This window comes from Cokeromyces recurvatus (genome assembly GCF_025118155.1).
Source record: "Cokeromyces recurvatus strain NRRL 2243 chromosome Unknown BX663scaffold_31, whole genome shotgun sequence".
Classification (NCBI taxonomy): domain Eukaryota; kingdom Fungi; phylum Mucoromycota; class Mucoromycetes; order Mucorales; family Mucoraceae; genus Cokeromyces; species Cokeromyces recurvatus.
Genome location: NW_026251417.1, coordinates 230335 through 246075, shown reverse-complemented (window position 1 = coordinate 246075; position 15741 = coordinate 230335). Strand labels below are relative to the sequence as shown.

General features: G+C 29.8%; 8 protein-coding genes across 8 annotated transcripts; 4 read left to right on the top strand and 4 right to left on the bottom strand.

The window, feature by feature from the left end:
- Positions 1-624: 624 nt before the first annotated feature.
- Positions 625-1528, bottom strand: BX663DRAFT_521643 (uncharacterized protein). The gene is made up of 4 exons (XM_051529266.1): positions 1394-1528; positions 1194-1321; positions 952-1119; positions 625-868 (listed from the first exon to the last, which is right to left on the bottom strand). Exons 1-4 carry the CDS (start codon positions 1471-1473, stop codon positions 720-722), a joined length of 525 nt encoding a protein of 174 aa, XP_051379394.1. The 5' UTR covers positions 1474-1528; the 3' UTR covers positions 625-719.
- Positions 1529-1549: 21 nt separating this feature from the next.
- On the bottom strand, positions 1550-3327 carry BX663DRAFT_521638 (terpenoid cyclases/protein prenyltransferase alpha-alpha toroid). Its single transcript, XM_051529265.1, has 8 exons — positions 3235-3327; positions 3097-3173; positions 2872-3036; positions 2650-2796; positions 2504-2587; positions 2233-2449; positions 2016-2163; positions 1550-1959 (listed from the first exon to the last, which is right to left on the bottom strand). The coding sequence occupies exons 1-8, from the start codon at positions 3316-3318 to the stop codon at positions 1577-1579; spliced, it is 1305 nt and encodes a 434-aa protein (XP_051379393.1). The 5' UTR covers positions 3319-3327; the 3' UTR covers positions 1550-1576.
- A 438-nt stretch (positions 3328-3765) lies between these two features.
- BX663DRAFT_563997 (WD40-repeat-containing domain protein) lies at positions 3766-5792 on the top strand (the record flags this gene model as incomplete). The annotated part of the gene is made up of 10 exons (XM_051532030.1): positions 3766-3775; positions 3834-3996; positions 4100-4248; positions 4323-4554; positions 4606-4765; positions 4864-4931; positions 4990-5113; positions 5189-5401; positions 5455-5565; positions 5619-5792. 10 exons carry the CDS (start codon positions 3766-3768, stop codon positions 5673-5675), a joined length of 1287 nt encoding a protein of 428 aa, XP_051379392.1. The 3' UTR covers positions 5676-5792.
- On the bottom strand, positions 5775-7409 carry BX663DRAFT_521634 (galactose mutarotase-like domain-containing protein). Its single transcript, XM_051529264.1, has 2 exons — positions 6066-7409; positions 5775-5791 (listed from the first exon to the last, which is right to left on the bottom strand). Exon 1 carries the CDS (start codon positions 7240-7242, stop codon positions 6166-6168), a length of 1077 nt encoding a protein of 358 aa, XP_051379391.1. The 5' UTR covers positions 7243-7409; the 3' UTR covers positions 5775-5791; positions 6066-6165.
- A 2744-nt stretch (positions 7410-10153) lies between these two features.
- BX663DRAFT_521629 (uncharacterized protein) lies at positions 10154-11023 on the top strand. Its single transcript, XM_051529263.1, has 3 exons — positions 10154-10305; positions 10378-10571; positions 10652-11023. The coding sequence occupies exons 1-3, from the start codon at positions 10185-10187 to the stop codon at positions 10781-10783; spliced, it is 447 nt and encodes a 148-aa protein (XP_051379390.1). The 5' UTR covers positions 10154-10184; the 3' UTR covers positions 10784-11023.
- Positions 11024-11170: 147 nt separating this feature from the next.
- On the top strand, positions 11171-11746 carry BX663DRAFT_532882 (uncharacterized protein; the record flags this gene model as incomplete). The annotated part of the gene is made up of 1 exon (XM_051530488.1): positions 11171-11746. One exon carries the CDS (start codon positions 11171-11173, stop codon positions 11744-11746), a length of 576 nt encoding a protein of 191 aa, XP_051379389.1.
- Positions 11747-12933: 1187 nt separating this feature from the next.
- Positions 12934-14808, top strand: BX663DRAFT_555036 (Alpha/Beta hydrolase protein; the record flags this gene model as incomplete). Its single annotated transcript, XM_051531586.1, has 5 exons — positions 12934-13530; positions 13618-13875; positions 13924-14054; positions 14135-14193; positions 14258-14808. 5 exons carry the CDS (start codon positions 12934-12936, stop codon positions 14806-14808), a joined length of 1596 nt encoding a protein of 531 aa, XP_051379388.1.
- Positions 14809-14865: 57 nt separating this feature from the next.
- On the bottom strand, positions 14866-15680 carry BX663DRAFT_555035 (acyl-CoA N-acyltransferase; the record flags this gene model as incomplete). The annotated part of the gene is made up of 5 exons (XM_051531585.1): positions 14866-14958; positions 15028-15050; positions 15128-15334; positions 15412-15447; positions 15509-15680. The coding sequence occupies 5 exons, from the start codon at positions 15678-15680 to the stop codon at positions 14866-14868; spliced, it is 531 nt and encodes a 176-aa protein (XP_051379387.1).
- Between the last annotated feature and the right edge of the window lie 61 nt (positions 15681-15741).

Here is a 15741-nt window from a genome sequence, read left to right as displayed (position 1 = left end):
TAGTACAGTTCTTTAAAAAAAAAAAAATCACAACAAAGTTTTGATTTTAAAACCCTTAAAAGAAACACTTTCTTATAGTAAAAGAAGTAGAATATTTGACAAGATGAGTCACACAACAGAAAGGATCCTAAATCCCCTTCATTCCCTTTTTTTTTGGTTTTCGAAAAAAAAAAAGAAAAAAATACGTCTTTTGTTTGCCAAAGAACTACAGTTTGCATTATATAAAAAATCGAAATAATGACCATTCAACTTTTTACTATATTACCCATGACTAGAAATTTCTCTTTTCAGGAACTCGCTTTTACTCACTGTACTACCTCACATAATCCTGGGATTTTTTTTTTTAATCCAGTCGTCTGTTTTACTAACTATGCTCGACCAAGCAAGTAATGTATATTATAAAGCTAAGAAAATGTTCAAGTATCGATATCGATCTCCGAGTCAGATCAAAACCTACTCTAATGAATAGCAATTATTTTCCCATAAATCTACCTATTTTTGTCTCCTCAATATTCATTCATTCGGGAGGAGCAACAATCTCATTATTAACATTAAAACAAGACATAAATTGAGAAAGAACATTAATGAAAGACATTAAAATAAAAATACGAAGTTTAAAATGCATAAAACCAAAAAAAAACATGCTGTTATCAAAATGAAATCAATATCAAGTATAAATATATAAAACAGAGATATACACTATATTTTTATACAAAAATTTAATCCTTCATAACAGTATCGTGATTAGGTAATGCTGGTACATCTCCATCAACGTCATCATCATCATCATTAATATCATGGCGCAATGCTGCCCCCATATGATAATGCATAGCTCTTTTACGAAGGAATTCTTCATGGCGTTTTCTCTCTTTTTTATATATATACATATATAAATATAAATATTAACTTATCTTATTCTCTTCTTATTTCTATTCCTTTTTTTTTTTTTACCTTCTTCCTCTTCTTCTTCTGTTTTATTATCCCCATCCATCTCCCAATCATCATCACTTACAGAAACTCGTCTACGTGATTTTTCTCCGTTAGATGCTACACTGCTTTTGTCTGATTCAACATCTCCATCTAACGTAAATTCTTCTGGATATGGAATATCTGGAATATCTTTTTTTTTTATACATATATAATAGACTATTATTAAGGTAAATCTTACAACGTATTTCATTGCCTGGTCTTACCTTCTAAGTTAAGTACTTGATCTGTTTCAGCATTATAACGAACATAAGGTGTTTTTGGTTCATTAACTTTCATTGTAGAATCCTTTTGAGCTTCTGTTAGTTCAATATTTGCCTCATCCCATCTCAAGCTAACATTATGTAAGAAGTTAATTTCTATTTTTTTTTTTTTTTGTTTTATGCAGGTATTTATAACAATTTACCGTGTTGGTTCAGCAGGATTCTTATGCTTTTTTAAAATCCCCTTCTTTGGTTTTGCTTTTAAATTAGGTGAATGACTCATTATAAAGGTATATATTAGTAAAAAGTAAAAGAGAGAAAGAGAGAGAAAAAAAAAAAGAGAGAAAAGAAAACACAAAAAAAAAAAAAATACGGGGATTTAAATTTTATTCTATATCAGGATCGTCATCTTTAGGTAAAAGATGCTCAATGTCTTTTAATTCTTCCTTATAAAAATACTGAATCATATTTCTAACTGAACGTAAAGTAATATTATGTACAGGATGGGTTGGAGCCAATAAATTATCAATATGACCTACGATGACGAATTCATTTTCATAGGTCCATAAAAGTGAACGTAAGCCTTTAGTCACATCAAGTACAGGATGATAGCGAATAGAATGTTGAGCAATAGAAAGACCAGAAAGACAATAACAAGTATGATAGAAATCAGGACTTTTACCAGGCTTATCAATAAGACCTCCTAATTCAGATTGACAACAAAGTAGTATATATTCTTGTAAAGCTTCTCTGTCAAATAAATAATCATCTACAGTTATGCAAGTTAAATAATAAATAATAAAAATAAAAAGATATAAAATTTACATGTGTTATTTAATGTTTGTCGACTTTGTTCAGCACGAATAATAGGAAAATCACCTGCGCCCCAGAATGAGTAACATCCATCAACTAACTTATTTGTTCTTCCTTGAAATCCACCTTCTAAGCTCATTTGTCGACTTGAACACCAATACTAGTATTATGATTATTATTATACAGTGTAAATTAAGCTTCTTTCCTTTCCTTTTCTTTTTATTATTACCGTTAAACTATCTAATCTTAATTCACTCATGCCTTCTAGTATTTCCATCGCAGCTAAACCACAGAATGTATATCCATTATGAGCTTCTTTTCCTGGATAAGGTCCAATACCTCCTTCATAGGTTTGTGATTTTCGAATAAATTCAATACAATTTTCTGTTAATTCTGGTGTTAATAAATTTGTTAATAAAGCAACTGAAAGAGCACAATAAGATCCTCTAATAAAATTCCAATGTAAATATATACTTGATTTTATTTTGATTCTATTTTACCGAATATCTATCTCTCCTCCTTTATGCATCGTAAACGACCCATCAGGCTGTTTCATACTCATCAAAAATCGATATAACGTTTCTCTAAATAAAAAATCCTACTTACTCTACACTCTTTCTTTCTCATATTGCTTTTTTTTTTTTACCTGTTAATCACTTCATATGCTTCTTTCGTACCAATAATAGCCAATGAATTAATAGCTGCATATGTTGTAGCAAGATGAGCTAACTGATCCCCTCCTCCTCCAAAACCACCTGTAGGTAATTGCCAACTTTTACAGGTTTCGATTGTTCTAAATTCGTGAAAGTTAGACTGGTATTTTTTTTTTTTTTTTTTTTTTTTTTTAGCTCCATTAGTTAGTTAATACCTTGAGATAATAGATACATCTAATTCGTATTCTAATAATTCTAAAGAATGTAATATCCAATAAGCCACCCAAGGTTTACTTGCATCTAAAGCAGCTCCCCATCTTCCAAGCCCAGCTAATCCTCTTTTTAAAAATGCAATATGTTTTTTACGATCTAGTTCGATACTTGAAGGTATTACATGTTAATATAATAATAGATTAAACGGAGAATTTAAAGACATTTACCTTTCTAGAGGTAATTTGCGTATATTATTAGGTGCATAAGGAACAAACTTTTCTAACACTGAATCTTCTGTTCTTTTCTAATAATAATAAAAAAGATATATAAATAAACTTATGCCTCTTGTTTGTTTTATCATTTACTTGTTCGATAGATGTATCAGTGGGTAAATTATCATCTTTAAAACGTAAATTATTTAAAGGCACGTTTCCATTAAGTATTCCCATTTATTTTTTATTTTTATTTTTCTAACAAAAAAAAAAAAAAAAAAAAAAAAAAAAAAAAAAAAAAAAAAAAAAAAAAAAAAAAAAAAAAAGTGCGTACATTTCAGCTGTTGACTATCAATACACGTGATTATGTCAAAAATTATTACATTACATAATAATTTTAAACTTTTTTTTTCTTTTTTTTTTTTTTTTTTTATAGCTTAAAATAATGTCAAAAATAAAATAAAATAAAAACTAAATCAATACTTAGTTTCAAGTAATTAACGATGATATTTGTAATATTATAGAGTCAAGTTATTCCATATGATAATAAGCTATTATTACTGCCGCATTATTGCATGATTTATGAGTGTGACTTTCAAGTTATTTTTTTTTTTTGATCATAGTATAAACGCGCCTTTCTCTGCCCTTTTTTTTATTAAAAAAAATATTTATATTTTGATAAAAATGGAGTATGGTATGAACATGATGATCAACAAATAACTTTTATAGCCTAATTGTTTTATCATGTATAGAAATTGATAATAGCAATGTGAATGCTATTAAAGAAGGAGAAAATTTAATCAATGAAGAATACAAGATCTGGAAAAAGAATTCACCATTCTTATATGATCTTGTTATTTCACATGCGTTGGAATGGCCTAGCTTAACTTGTCAATGGTTTCCTGATGTAGAAAAGTAAACAATTATAAATCTATAGACATCGATGTGTGTGTGTGTGTGTGTGTTTTTTTAAAAAAAAATAACGTTTTGTTTTTTTCTTTCCTTCTTTTTTGTTTAGTCGACCCGATAAAAACTATAAAACTCAACGTTTACTACTTGGCACACATACAAATGACGAAGAGCCTAATTATCTTATGATTGCAAATGTTCAACTACCCAAAGATAATCAAGATATTGACCTGAGGAAATATGAAGAAAGCACAAATGGTAAAATAAAAAAGGAGTATAATATATACGTACAAAGTGTAATAATATTCACATTGAACAACAACGACAACTAGAGATTGGAGGCTATGGTTCCTTTAATGATGCACATATTCATATAACACAAAAGATTGTTCATGATGGGGAAGTGAATAGAGCAAGATATCAATATGAAAATCCTAATATTATTGCTACAAAATCAAGGACAGGTGAAGTATATGTATTTGATAGAACAACTCATGAATCTTTTCCAAAAGAAAATGAACCTTTTAATCCTGCTTTAAGATTAAGAGGTCATACAGAAGAAGGGTAATGTTGTAAATAAACAATTAAATAGGATGATAGCTTATATTTCTATAGTTATGGCTTAGCTTGGAATCCGCATAAAACAAAATCAAATCATTTACTTAGTGCTGGACTTGATCAAGTGATTGTTCATTGGGATATTGCTGCTGCTTCAAAAGAAAAGCGGATACTAGAACCATTACAAATCTATAGAGCACATACAAATGCAGTTATGGTAAATATATATATTTATATATGCATACATATAATGTATAATATTTTTTCGTTTCTTCTTTTTTTTTAAAAAAAAAAAGTTATTAACTTAGGTTTTAGGATGTAGCATGGCATATGAGACATGATTCTATTTTTGCTTCTGTAGGTGATGATAAGCGCCTCATAGTGTATGTATAATAAATGTTTGTAAGTCAAGTATGTGTATATTTATATATGGCTATTTAGTTGGGACACTCGAGAAGAATCATATCAGCCAATACATAGTGTTATTGCCCATGAAGCAGAAGTGAATTGTGTTGGGTTTAGTCCAGGAAATGAATGGATTTTAGCTACTGGCTCATCTGATAAGGTAATTTATATGTTAATTTTAAAATAATCTCGATTTATTATGACTGACATGATAACAAAAAAAAAAAAAAAATAGACAGCAGCATTATGGGATTTACGTAACTTGAATAACAAATTACATTTATTAAAAAAACATGAGGAAGACATTGTGCAACTTGCTTGGTCACCTCATCATGAAGCTATATTAGCCACAGCAAGTTATGATAGAAGAATTTGTGTATGGGATTTGGCAAGGATTGGAGATGAACAAACACCTCAAGATGCAGAAGATGGTCCTCCTGAACTACTGGTAAAATAAATGCATTTATAAAAGAGAAAAAAAAAAGGACTAACATAGCATAGTTTATACACGGTGGACATACAAGTAAAATTTCAGATTTTGCATGGAATCCTGCAGAGCCTTGGATGCTTGCGAGTACAGCAGAAGATAATATACTTCAAACTTGGCAAATGGTAATGAACTAAGTAGCGATGATAAAACTTATTTATTTATTTATTATAATTAGGCAAGTACAATATATGGTCAAGAGCTACATGATGAATCTGATAAAATGGAGCACTAAAAAAAAAAAGAAGTGGTTGCGATTATGCGCATATTAAAGATATTTCAAAATTTATATAGTCATTTATATACTTGAATAGAATAAAGTTAAATATATTAGCAGCATTTTACAAATAGGTAACCAAAACTTTTTTTTTTTTTTTTTTTTTTTTTTTTGCTGGATCATAATAGTGCAACCAGTGTATCATTTACAAATGAAAGGAGTGAGAGGAGAAGAGAAGTCTCCCAGATAAGAAAGAAAGAAATGAAAAAAAAAGAGGATCATGTATTTCATTAACTTCGAAATGGATGTACTTATTTGATACTTCACTCTATGTTAAGTAATACTTAGCATCATTGTGCAAGATATTATTATTATATATAGAGTAATATAAATATTTCTTAAAATTAGTTTTATCAAGAAAATACAAAATAATTACTTTAAAGAAATTAAAGAAATACAGAGAAGAAATAAATAGATAAAATATGTATATATTTGATATTCATCTATGCTAAAAGCACATGATAGTTTCAACAACCACGCCTTTACCAGCATTATTGCCAGTAGGGAACTTTATTTTGATCAGCCTAGTTCCTCCAGCCATAGTAAACGATAAATTGAGATCTAATAAGGTTTGTGAAGGATCAGCTATAGTGATTCGATATTTATTTGATCCTAACTTTCTAAAGAGTAAAACACAAGGCTTTGTCGATTCAATGATGAGCGATTTTCCCCACCATGAAGAACTGTAATTGCCTGGAGCCCAGAAGGCTATTGCGATTGTTTTATCTGCTGCACTGTAGGCTGCGTGTATGTAAGATGAACTCTCTTTGAAATCAAGCTGAATAGGAATCTTGTTTGAGCCTTTATTATTATGGATCTTCTCATTAAATTCATCAAGACTGATACCAGGCTGCACTACATACTGTGTTAAAAGACGATTATTGGTCAACGTATTTGAATGCTTAATATAGGACGTCCAAAGCTGATGCATTTCGTTCCCTCTAGAGATACCAATGGATGCCCAATCGGCTGCACGCGGTTTTGAGTTAACATAGATCGTCTCAGCATTAGGGAAATAATAACCCATATTGTCATGCCAAATACTACTTGTAGCTTTACTCTCATACATTGAATTGGTATTTCGAAGTCGGCCTGAGATATAGATGTTACCATTACGACGTCGTTGATCAAGGACGGTGACAAGGGGTGCGGTTTTATTCCTCGAATGAGTAAGGCCCACTTGAATAGCATAACCAGATGGGAAGAAGAAAGCGGTCTTTTTAAATGCTAAATTTCCATGAATAGGATTCATATAGTCCATAACAGCGATGCCTATATTATCATCTGTCGCACCACCTACAAACTCTTTTTTACCCTTTCTTTTCACTCTGTTACATGATAAGGGCGTTCCAAACATGTCTACAGTGATACCAGGTATTAATTCCCAATTCCAAGCTCCAAAGGTATCCATATATTCATCACCGGTCAAATAATTGTAGATGGCACCATCACTAAGATGAAAACCAAAAGGGTTTTGAGAATTAACACATTCGGAATTGACAGTACGACTTGAATACATTTTCATAGTGATAACATAAGTAGGTGCACGATGAACCTAAAAGAAAATGTCCGATGTTAATAATAATAATAATATATGTGTATATATGTATACCATATAGTCTGCATTATAAAAGTATTTGGTACCAACAAGTTTTCCTTGATTAGCGTTATCTGTTGAAGGCCTCTCTAAACGATCTACTATGGCATCAATTGTTTTTTGATTCTCCCAGCCTTTAGCACTTTCACTTACTTTTTTAAAATCAATAGCTACACCACCACTTGCTTGTCTATTCGAATATCGAAAAGAGATCATACGACCAATCACACTATATTGCCATAGAAGCGAATGTAATTTGATATCTGCGACCATCATCCATTCCGTACCACTCATCAAGGTAGCGAATGCTGATTTTACTTTAGATGCAGGCCCCAATGAGGTCCCCTTTGTTTCGGTAAAGATGGATAAGAGATCGTTGATGTAGTCCTTACCATAGTTACCATTATAAAGCAATCCACCGTGTTGCATAAATGAACCATCTGCTTGGATACCGTCTTCAGCCACCCTAGAAGTAATCTGTGCGCCGCTATAGAAATAATGGAGAGCTATTTGAATACCTGTCATATTCTTTGTCAAGAGAGCCAAATTAAAGCCTACTGAAGAGACATCTAAAAGATTGGCACCTGTGTATTTTGTAGGGGGTGAAGGTATAGGGCCACCAATGGTATCAAATGAACGGGCCTGAATAAGTGTACATTTTCTAAATTGATAGGGAGTCAAGTTATCTCGAAGTAATAAGCATATGTTGCCAACATAGCTAGGTACTGAAATTATTTGATTATACCAGTTTGTATTCCAAAGACCAGGAGTATGACAAGGACAATTTGAATCTAATTTACCGCCTCTTTCAAGACAATCAGGTTCTTTAAAATCATTTTCAAACCAATAGTTTAAAGCTAAATTAATTTTATCTAAAAGAGTCTCATCGATATGATTTACAACATAGGCACTAGCAAGTAAAACTAAGAAAAAAAAAAGGATTTGAGATTAACAATGATGGTTGTTATGAATAACATATATTAAAACCTCTTACGTGTTCTATCCAGATGAGTTGTTGCAGGCCAATTTGCACGTCTATTGAAAGGAAATAATAATCAAATATTAGAAGCATGATGTTTTTTTTTTCAATGATATCAATGTATTTGTATGTAACCTTGCATCGCAACCTGCAATCATGTTAATATCAGGCCAAGTACCTTCTGATGAAATTGAAGATTTCCTGATCATTTTTATGCATGTTAACAATGACGCTCTTTACCTCAATTTACTAATGTTTTTTTTTTGTTTTATATCACTTCTTACCATTTAATCACATCACTAACGGAAGGTGTGTAACGTTTAATTGTATTTGCAACACGGCGTTGAGTGATAGTTATGAACTCTTCTTTTGTTGGTTCTGTCATAGTAGTATAAACAAATAAGACATTGAATGCAATAGTTATTAGTAAAATAAAGCGCATTATGAAATATTAAGGAAAAAGAAAGAGAGACAAATGAGCTCTTTTTCTTAGTTTTTATATTGTTTTTTAATTCTACAAGCCTTCTATACAAGGTTTTTTTTTATTTTTTATATTTATTTATTTTTTTTTTTTTTTTGCTTTAGCCAGGTGCAGGTATAAACCAGTATATCTATGTATATTATATATGTAGCATTATACACACATATATATACAAATTTTGGTAAAGATATATCTTTATTATATATGTATTGTTTGTATTGTTGGAGTAATTACAGTAAAAGATGCTTACATACCTTTCCTTTACTCACTAACCTAAGTTTAGCTTATTATTTCTATTCAAATTTTAAACATTTTTTTATCATTAAAAATCTTTATTACCTACTTTACTAACTGTTACATAACAACTAATAACTTTATGGATCAGAGGAAAAAATAAATCCCTTATCTGTTATGTTTATATTATTCAAAAGTATATTCTCTAAGGGTAACAAAGCTCCAAAGAATATAATATAGGATTTAGAAGATTTATATTGTACAATGTACATGTTAACTAGCTTCAATACAATTTAGGCCGTCTTTTTTTTTTTTTTTTTTTTTTTTTTTTTTTTTTTTTTATAGCTCCGTGGAGCATATATAAAATTAGGTAAGCTCTCACAATAAATGATTTTTACAAATAGCTAACTGAATTTATATTTAATTTAGTTTGTATCAAAATAGTTAGCATATAAAGGATTGCTTGTTAGCTGTAGGTACCAAAATTTACTTTACAGGAAACATTTTTTTTGTCTCTCTTTTTATGATGTTCTAAATATTTTTAATCAATAATTATACAAGTTTAATAATATCATCTTTTTTGACGATATGTGATCGAATTTTTATTTAAAGAAAATATTCTTTAAGAGTCTGCGATATTTCTCTTTAAGACAAAGCCTGTTTTTTTGGATAATACAATAAATACTAAGAATGAATGTAGCTAACTGATAAAGGTTTCATATCAAACAAAGACCAAGTTTATCAGTGATAATTTAATGAAACGTATATAATTTTAAGCCGTTTAGCTATGTCTAAGTAATAGATCAAATACTACTTATAGAGGATATATTAAGCAAGTAATAATTAAGAATGAAAGAGTGCTTCAAATGTATCGGCTCAAAATTACTTTTTTTTTTTAGAAACACGGACAACTCTGCTTAAATCTATGCCTCTTATTATTTTATACATTTGAAATATTCAACAAATTACTCGACAGCAATCATTATCGAGAAACGTTGCTCTTTTATCAATGTTTGAATAACCGCTGCTGGAGCGTCACATTTACCTTTTTTTTTTTTTTTTTTTTTTTTTCAACAAAATATTTTATTATTTCCCCCTTTTTCGGCTTGAGGAGTCGAGTTATTTATTATCTCTTAAAAAAAAAAAAAAAAAAAAAAAAAAAAAAAAAGAAAAAAAATGAGCTCACCATCTTTACCATCTCCCGGTGAGATTGTGATATATGATTACAGACCAAAAGATAAACCTATTGTAGGTGAATCCCTCAAAGTACTTCAATGGAATATCGAAAGAAATTATGGTATTGGAAATACATGTATTAATATTATATATTTATACATTTATATAAATATATACTCATCGTTTTAATTAGAATCCGAAGCGATCATTGAAACTATTCAAGATTTAGATCCTGATGTCATTTTACTTCAAGAAGTTGATATTTATTGTAAGCGATCGGGTAATCGTGATCACATGCAAGAATTATGTAAGGCACTTCAATTGCTTGGATGTTTTGTTTGTGAATTTGAAGAACTCGATAGTTCGGTCAGAAGGCTAAGGGATACAGTAAGCATTTTTTTTTAAAAAAAAAAAGTCTCCTCTCATTCAAATAGCGTTCAACTTAAAATATTCTTGTTATTTAATAGGGTGGAGGTGTACATGGAAATGCAATATTATCAAAACATGATGTTGATTTTAGAGTTCTTGAACATAGAAAGAATGCATTTAATTGGGAAAAAAATGGGATCTTATTAAGAGAGCCAAGAAAAGGACAGTAAAGTAGTATTTTATATATAGAAATATAAGTATGTAAACATATAGTTTAAACATATATTTGTAGACGATATACTTTAGTTGGAACTGTGAATGCATCTCCATTACCGCCTATAGTTTGCTATTGCGTTCATTTAGAGGTAAATAGTAAATTAATATATTTATATGTGTATCGTATATGACTATATACTAAATTAAACTTTCTCTCTCTCTTTTTGTACAAGGTTTTTACAGGTATTATTAACCGTATTATAAACTTTTCTGATATATTTGAAGACGCAGCCTCTTTATCAGATAAATACCCTCATCAAATTATTTGTGGTGACTTGAATACAATGGTTCAATCAATCGTTCGATTATCTCCTAAATATGCACGTGATAGATATCGATTTATGTCTGTGGGTGATACTGAAAGTAACTGGTTTGACCGCCATGTAATGGCAGTTTACAGAGACAGTCAACATGAATATAATCTTCGTTTAGCAGCTGCTGGTTTCCCATTTTCGATAGCCCCTATTCGATTCATTCGTTTTATTTGGAGATTATTTGGATCACTTAAACTATTTGAGTGGGTTTCTGGATTTGATGCTGAAACCTTAAGACAGGCTCGTAATCCTGGATTTTATGATCCTTGGGACCCTAATGAAATAACGCTGCATAATCCTGATTATTTTGGTTTGTTTAAAGCAAAATTGGATTGGACGATGGTTAGATGCATGGATGTACGCCATAAATGGATAGGAAATAGAGATTACAGTGCAAGTGATCATGCTTATTTAATGGTTAAAGTAACACCGGATTCAAAGGAGAAAGTTGAAAATGTTCACGAAATATGGAAAACAAGACGTCAACAATGGCAACCAAATGGATCTGCCCCTTATAGACGTACTGCTATTGGTGTCTCAGTTCTATTATTGGTTGTCATCCTTCTTGCTAATTGGATCATTTATTTGTTTACTTTACTTTAACACAAGCTTAGATTTTAGTCTTATGATATCTTCTCGTATACACTTGTTAATGCTTTATATATATATATATATATATGCATCAATTCGTCTATTATCACTCTTTCTAATTGTAATTTTATATATTTAACACACATGTCATGCGTTATATGCATATATGAATAGAATATATGATATGAATTCATGGTGTCAATCTACTTTATAGATTTTTGATAAAGTATTTGTGACCATTAAGTCATATGTAGGAAGTAAGCTACATAAAGAATACTGACTATACAAAATACCTAAAAGGGAAGAATTAATTCTTCACTAAAACATCATGTATTTAAAAGTAAAATAACATTACAAAAAGTTAATCATAATCTAATAACAACTAAAATCAAATCACAAAAGATTCCAAGTTTAGAGGAATTTTTGGTAGATGCAGAAAAGTCCATCTTCCAAAAACCTACAAGATTCATCAGAGTGTAATCCATACTAGTTTACATTATTGATCGTATAATTTCAAAATATATGTGTATACATATACATGTAGATAGATAGAGAGATAAATGTATATATAGAGAGAGAGTACTGTAAACATGATACAAAATAGTGAACTATTTGAAATTTCTATAACGAACTAATCGTACTCTTATTATTAAAGTTTAAGACAAATGTCATGTGATGAATGTGATGAAAGATTAAAAACTTAATAATTAACATGAACATTATATAGATTAAAACCCACTAATAAACCTTTTGTGTTTTTTTTTTGTACATGCAGACACTGTATAGTTGAAATGGAGTTAAAAGACATTGGTCATGGATATTTGTACATTCATTCGCTTACTATTGACTTTAAGATTGCTGAGCAAATTCTATTGGATTGTATATTATTAATTGTTATTGCAAAATGAAGCTCATCATTAAAGCCTCCTCCTTACTGGTGTTATAATAGACGATTGAATGCCTGAAATTTAATTTCATTTTCGTCTAAAAATAAAATAAGAAATTTTAAGTTGACAAATTTATGAGCGGTTATTCAATAATAGAAATCAAACTAAACACTATTAAACAAGTATAAAATGATGATTATTTAACGCTTATTTAATCTCTGTTTCTCCCTCATTCTTTTCTTTTTTTTTTTTTGTATTTTTCTTTTCTTATTATTCTTCTTTTTTTTTGGGGTTGCAATTATTATTATACGAATGCATAATAGTACTGTTATTAATAATAGTGAATCATGGGATATCTATAGAATAGATCCCACAGAAGACCTTTTTACAGAAGAAGTTATTAAAAATGAAATCAATAATGATCCAATACCAAAAGAGTCTGATTTCAATGGTCTCTACGATACTCTTCTAACAAAGGAAATGACTCCTTCTTCTACTGATACCTCTATGTCTTCATCTGAAGAAAATCTCTTTATAGATGATCTTAAATTACCTAAGCGTATTACAATCAATAAGAAGAGGATCAAACGAATTAAAAGAAGTACAAATCAAAGAATTATCATGTTTGTACACTCACTGCTATCAACCATGCTATCTCTATCAGTCTTACTTGTGTTTGTTATCATTGCAATATATAAAACAAGTAAAACATTACTATTCGATACTTTTATCTACAAAAACTTACGACCTCATGAGGATCTATTAGAGGTGCCAGATGAGCTACTTACACAAGACGAAACTTACTATGCAGATCGATGGGGTTACACAAGTGAAATGCACCAAGTTGTTACTAAAGACGGTTATGTTCTGAATATGTATCGTATTTATAAAAAAACACTAAACCTCAAGGTATGTTATGTTAGATGACAAAAGGGAAATGACTACCATTCTTTATTAATAAGTTTTCTGATGACATATTAACCTTTTATAGGTAAGCGTCCTGTTATGATTGGTCATGGCTTATTCCAATGTTCTGGCGCATTTGTTTTAAATGAAGAAAGATCATTAGCTTTTACGTTAAGTGATGAAGGTTATGATGTCTGGGTAGGTAATAATCGCTCTATTACAGGCTATGATCATATTTCGCTATCTCATAAGGACCCAGAATATTGGAACTGGGGACTAAAAGAATTAGGTGTTTATGATTTTTGTGCGATGATTGAATACATAAAGGAGTATACTGGTTTCTCAAAGGTAACTAAATGATAAATAAATAAATAATATACTGATACTTTGTTTTAGGTCGCTTATATTGGACATTCTCAAGGAAATGCTCAAGCATTTATTGCATTAAAACTTTGTCCTGATATAAAGGATAGTCTAAGTTGTTTTGTAGCATTAGCTCCTGCTGTATTTTCTGGTGATTTGGTCAAGTAAGAAATGATAATATCAATACACACACACACTTTCTCTCTTGCTATATACTAACCAATATCATATTTTTATATAACAGAAAATTCCCGCTTTGTCTTTTAATTAATTTGAGCGATTGGATATACACATTAATGTTTGGTAAGTAAATAAAAGGTAACAAATAGATAAAAAAAAATAAACTAAACTTATACATTAAATATAGGCAAAACATCATTTTTACCCATTATGAAACTAGTACAAACAATGATAGAACCTAGAATTTTTAGTTTTTTAGCCTATAGTATGTTTTCTTATCTTTTTAATTGGTGGGATAATCATTGGTTGCGTAGAAGAAAAGTTAAATATTTCCAATTCACTCCCCGTCCAGTGAGTGCTCGGTTAATTTCAGATTGGCTTGCAGGTTGGGGACGTAAAGGAACATTACTTTATGTGGCAGATAAAGAACAAGAAGATGATGATACTAAAAAAGATACAACCAAAAAGGTTCCCTTAATTGTATTTTATGGTACATCAGATTACTTGGTAAATGGAGAACGATTTGTAAGAACCTTTCCTGGCTATGAGAATCATGGTCTAGGTGAACAATCACCTCCAGTCAATGATAGTCGACCCTTATTTTCTATGCTAAATTTAGTACAAGTTGAACGCTTGGTTGGCTATGAACATATGGATACTATTTGGGGACATGATAATCATAAAACAACTTATCCTATCATCTTAAAAAACCTTAAAAATATTAAAGAATGGAATTAAATAGTTTTTATTTTTAATATATTAAAATATATAGATTTATATTTATATCTTCTACTACTACAAACGAGCCTTTACTTGCTGCTGAGGAACATACCAAGACATTTCAACTTCTTTCCTTGTAAAACCACATTTTTCATAGAAAGGCACATTCTTTTTTTTTTTTTTTTTACAAAAGTGAATTAGATTTGTGTTATTTGTTAAATTATTGTCAAAGCTTACCTTTTCAGAACAATCTAAAATAACTACATACACAAATATAGATATATAAATATGTATATATTCATATATATTGTCAATTTATATCATATAACTATTTTACCTTTGTAACATCCACGTTTAGCACCAATGTACTTGAGGGCTTGAATAATTCTTAGACCTAATTTCTTTCCTTGTTGATTACCCCTAACTGCAATATCTTCAATATGACCCACTAATCCATTCTTGCGAATAAACTTTCTTTCAATAAAAATTGTTCCTACTGCAACTACTTGATTTTTACTATCATCTGAGATGGTAATTGTATGGTCTATTTTTTTTCCAACATTTAGATATTTGTTTTATTATATAAATAAAAAATTTATGTATATACATGTCTCGACTTACATTCATGATTGTGCTTTTTCATGTATTCAAATCGTTCTATAGCGTAATATGTATAAGGTACAACATATATATATATATGCTACTATTATAAATTTACCTTTAAATTCTTCTTTAGTATGATTTCCAACTTCAGTCAGCACCTTTAAAACGTCAAGAAACCCTCTTTCATAATCATTTGAACGAAGTGCTCGAAGCGTATATCCAGAAGGTAATTGTGATTGTACTTCAGGAGAGAGTAAACTAGATTCAAATAAAGAAATCTCGGACATATTTTCTATAATTTAAAAGAAAAAAGAAAAGAAAGAAAAAAAAAAAGGAAAAATAGAATTC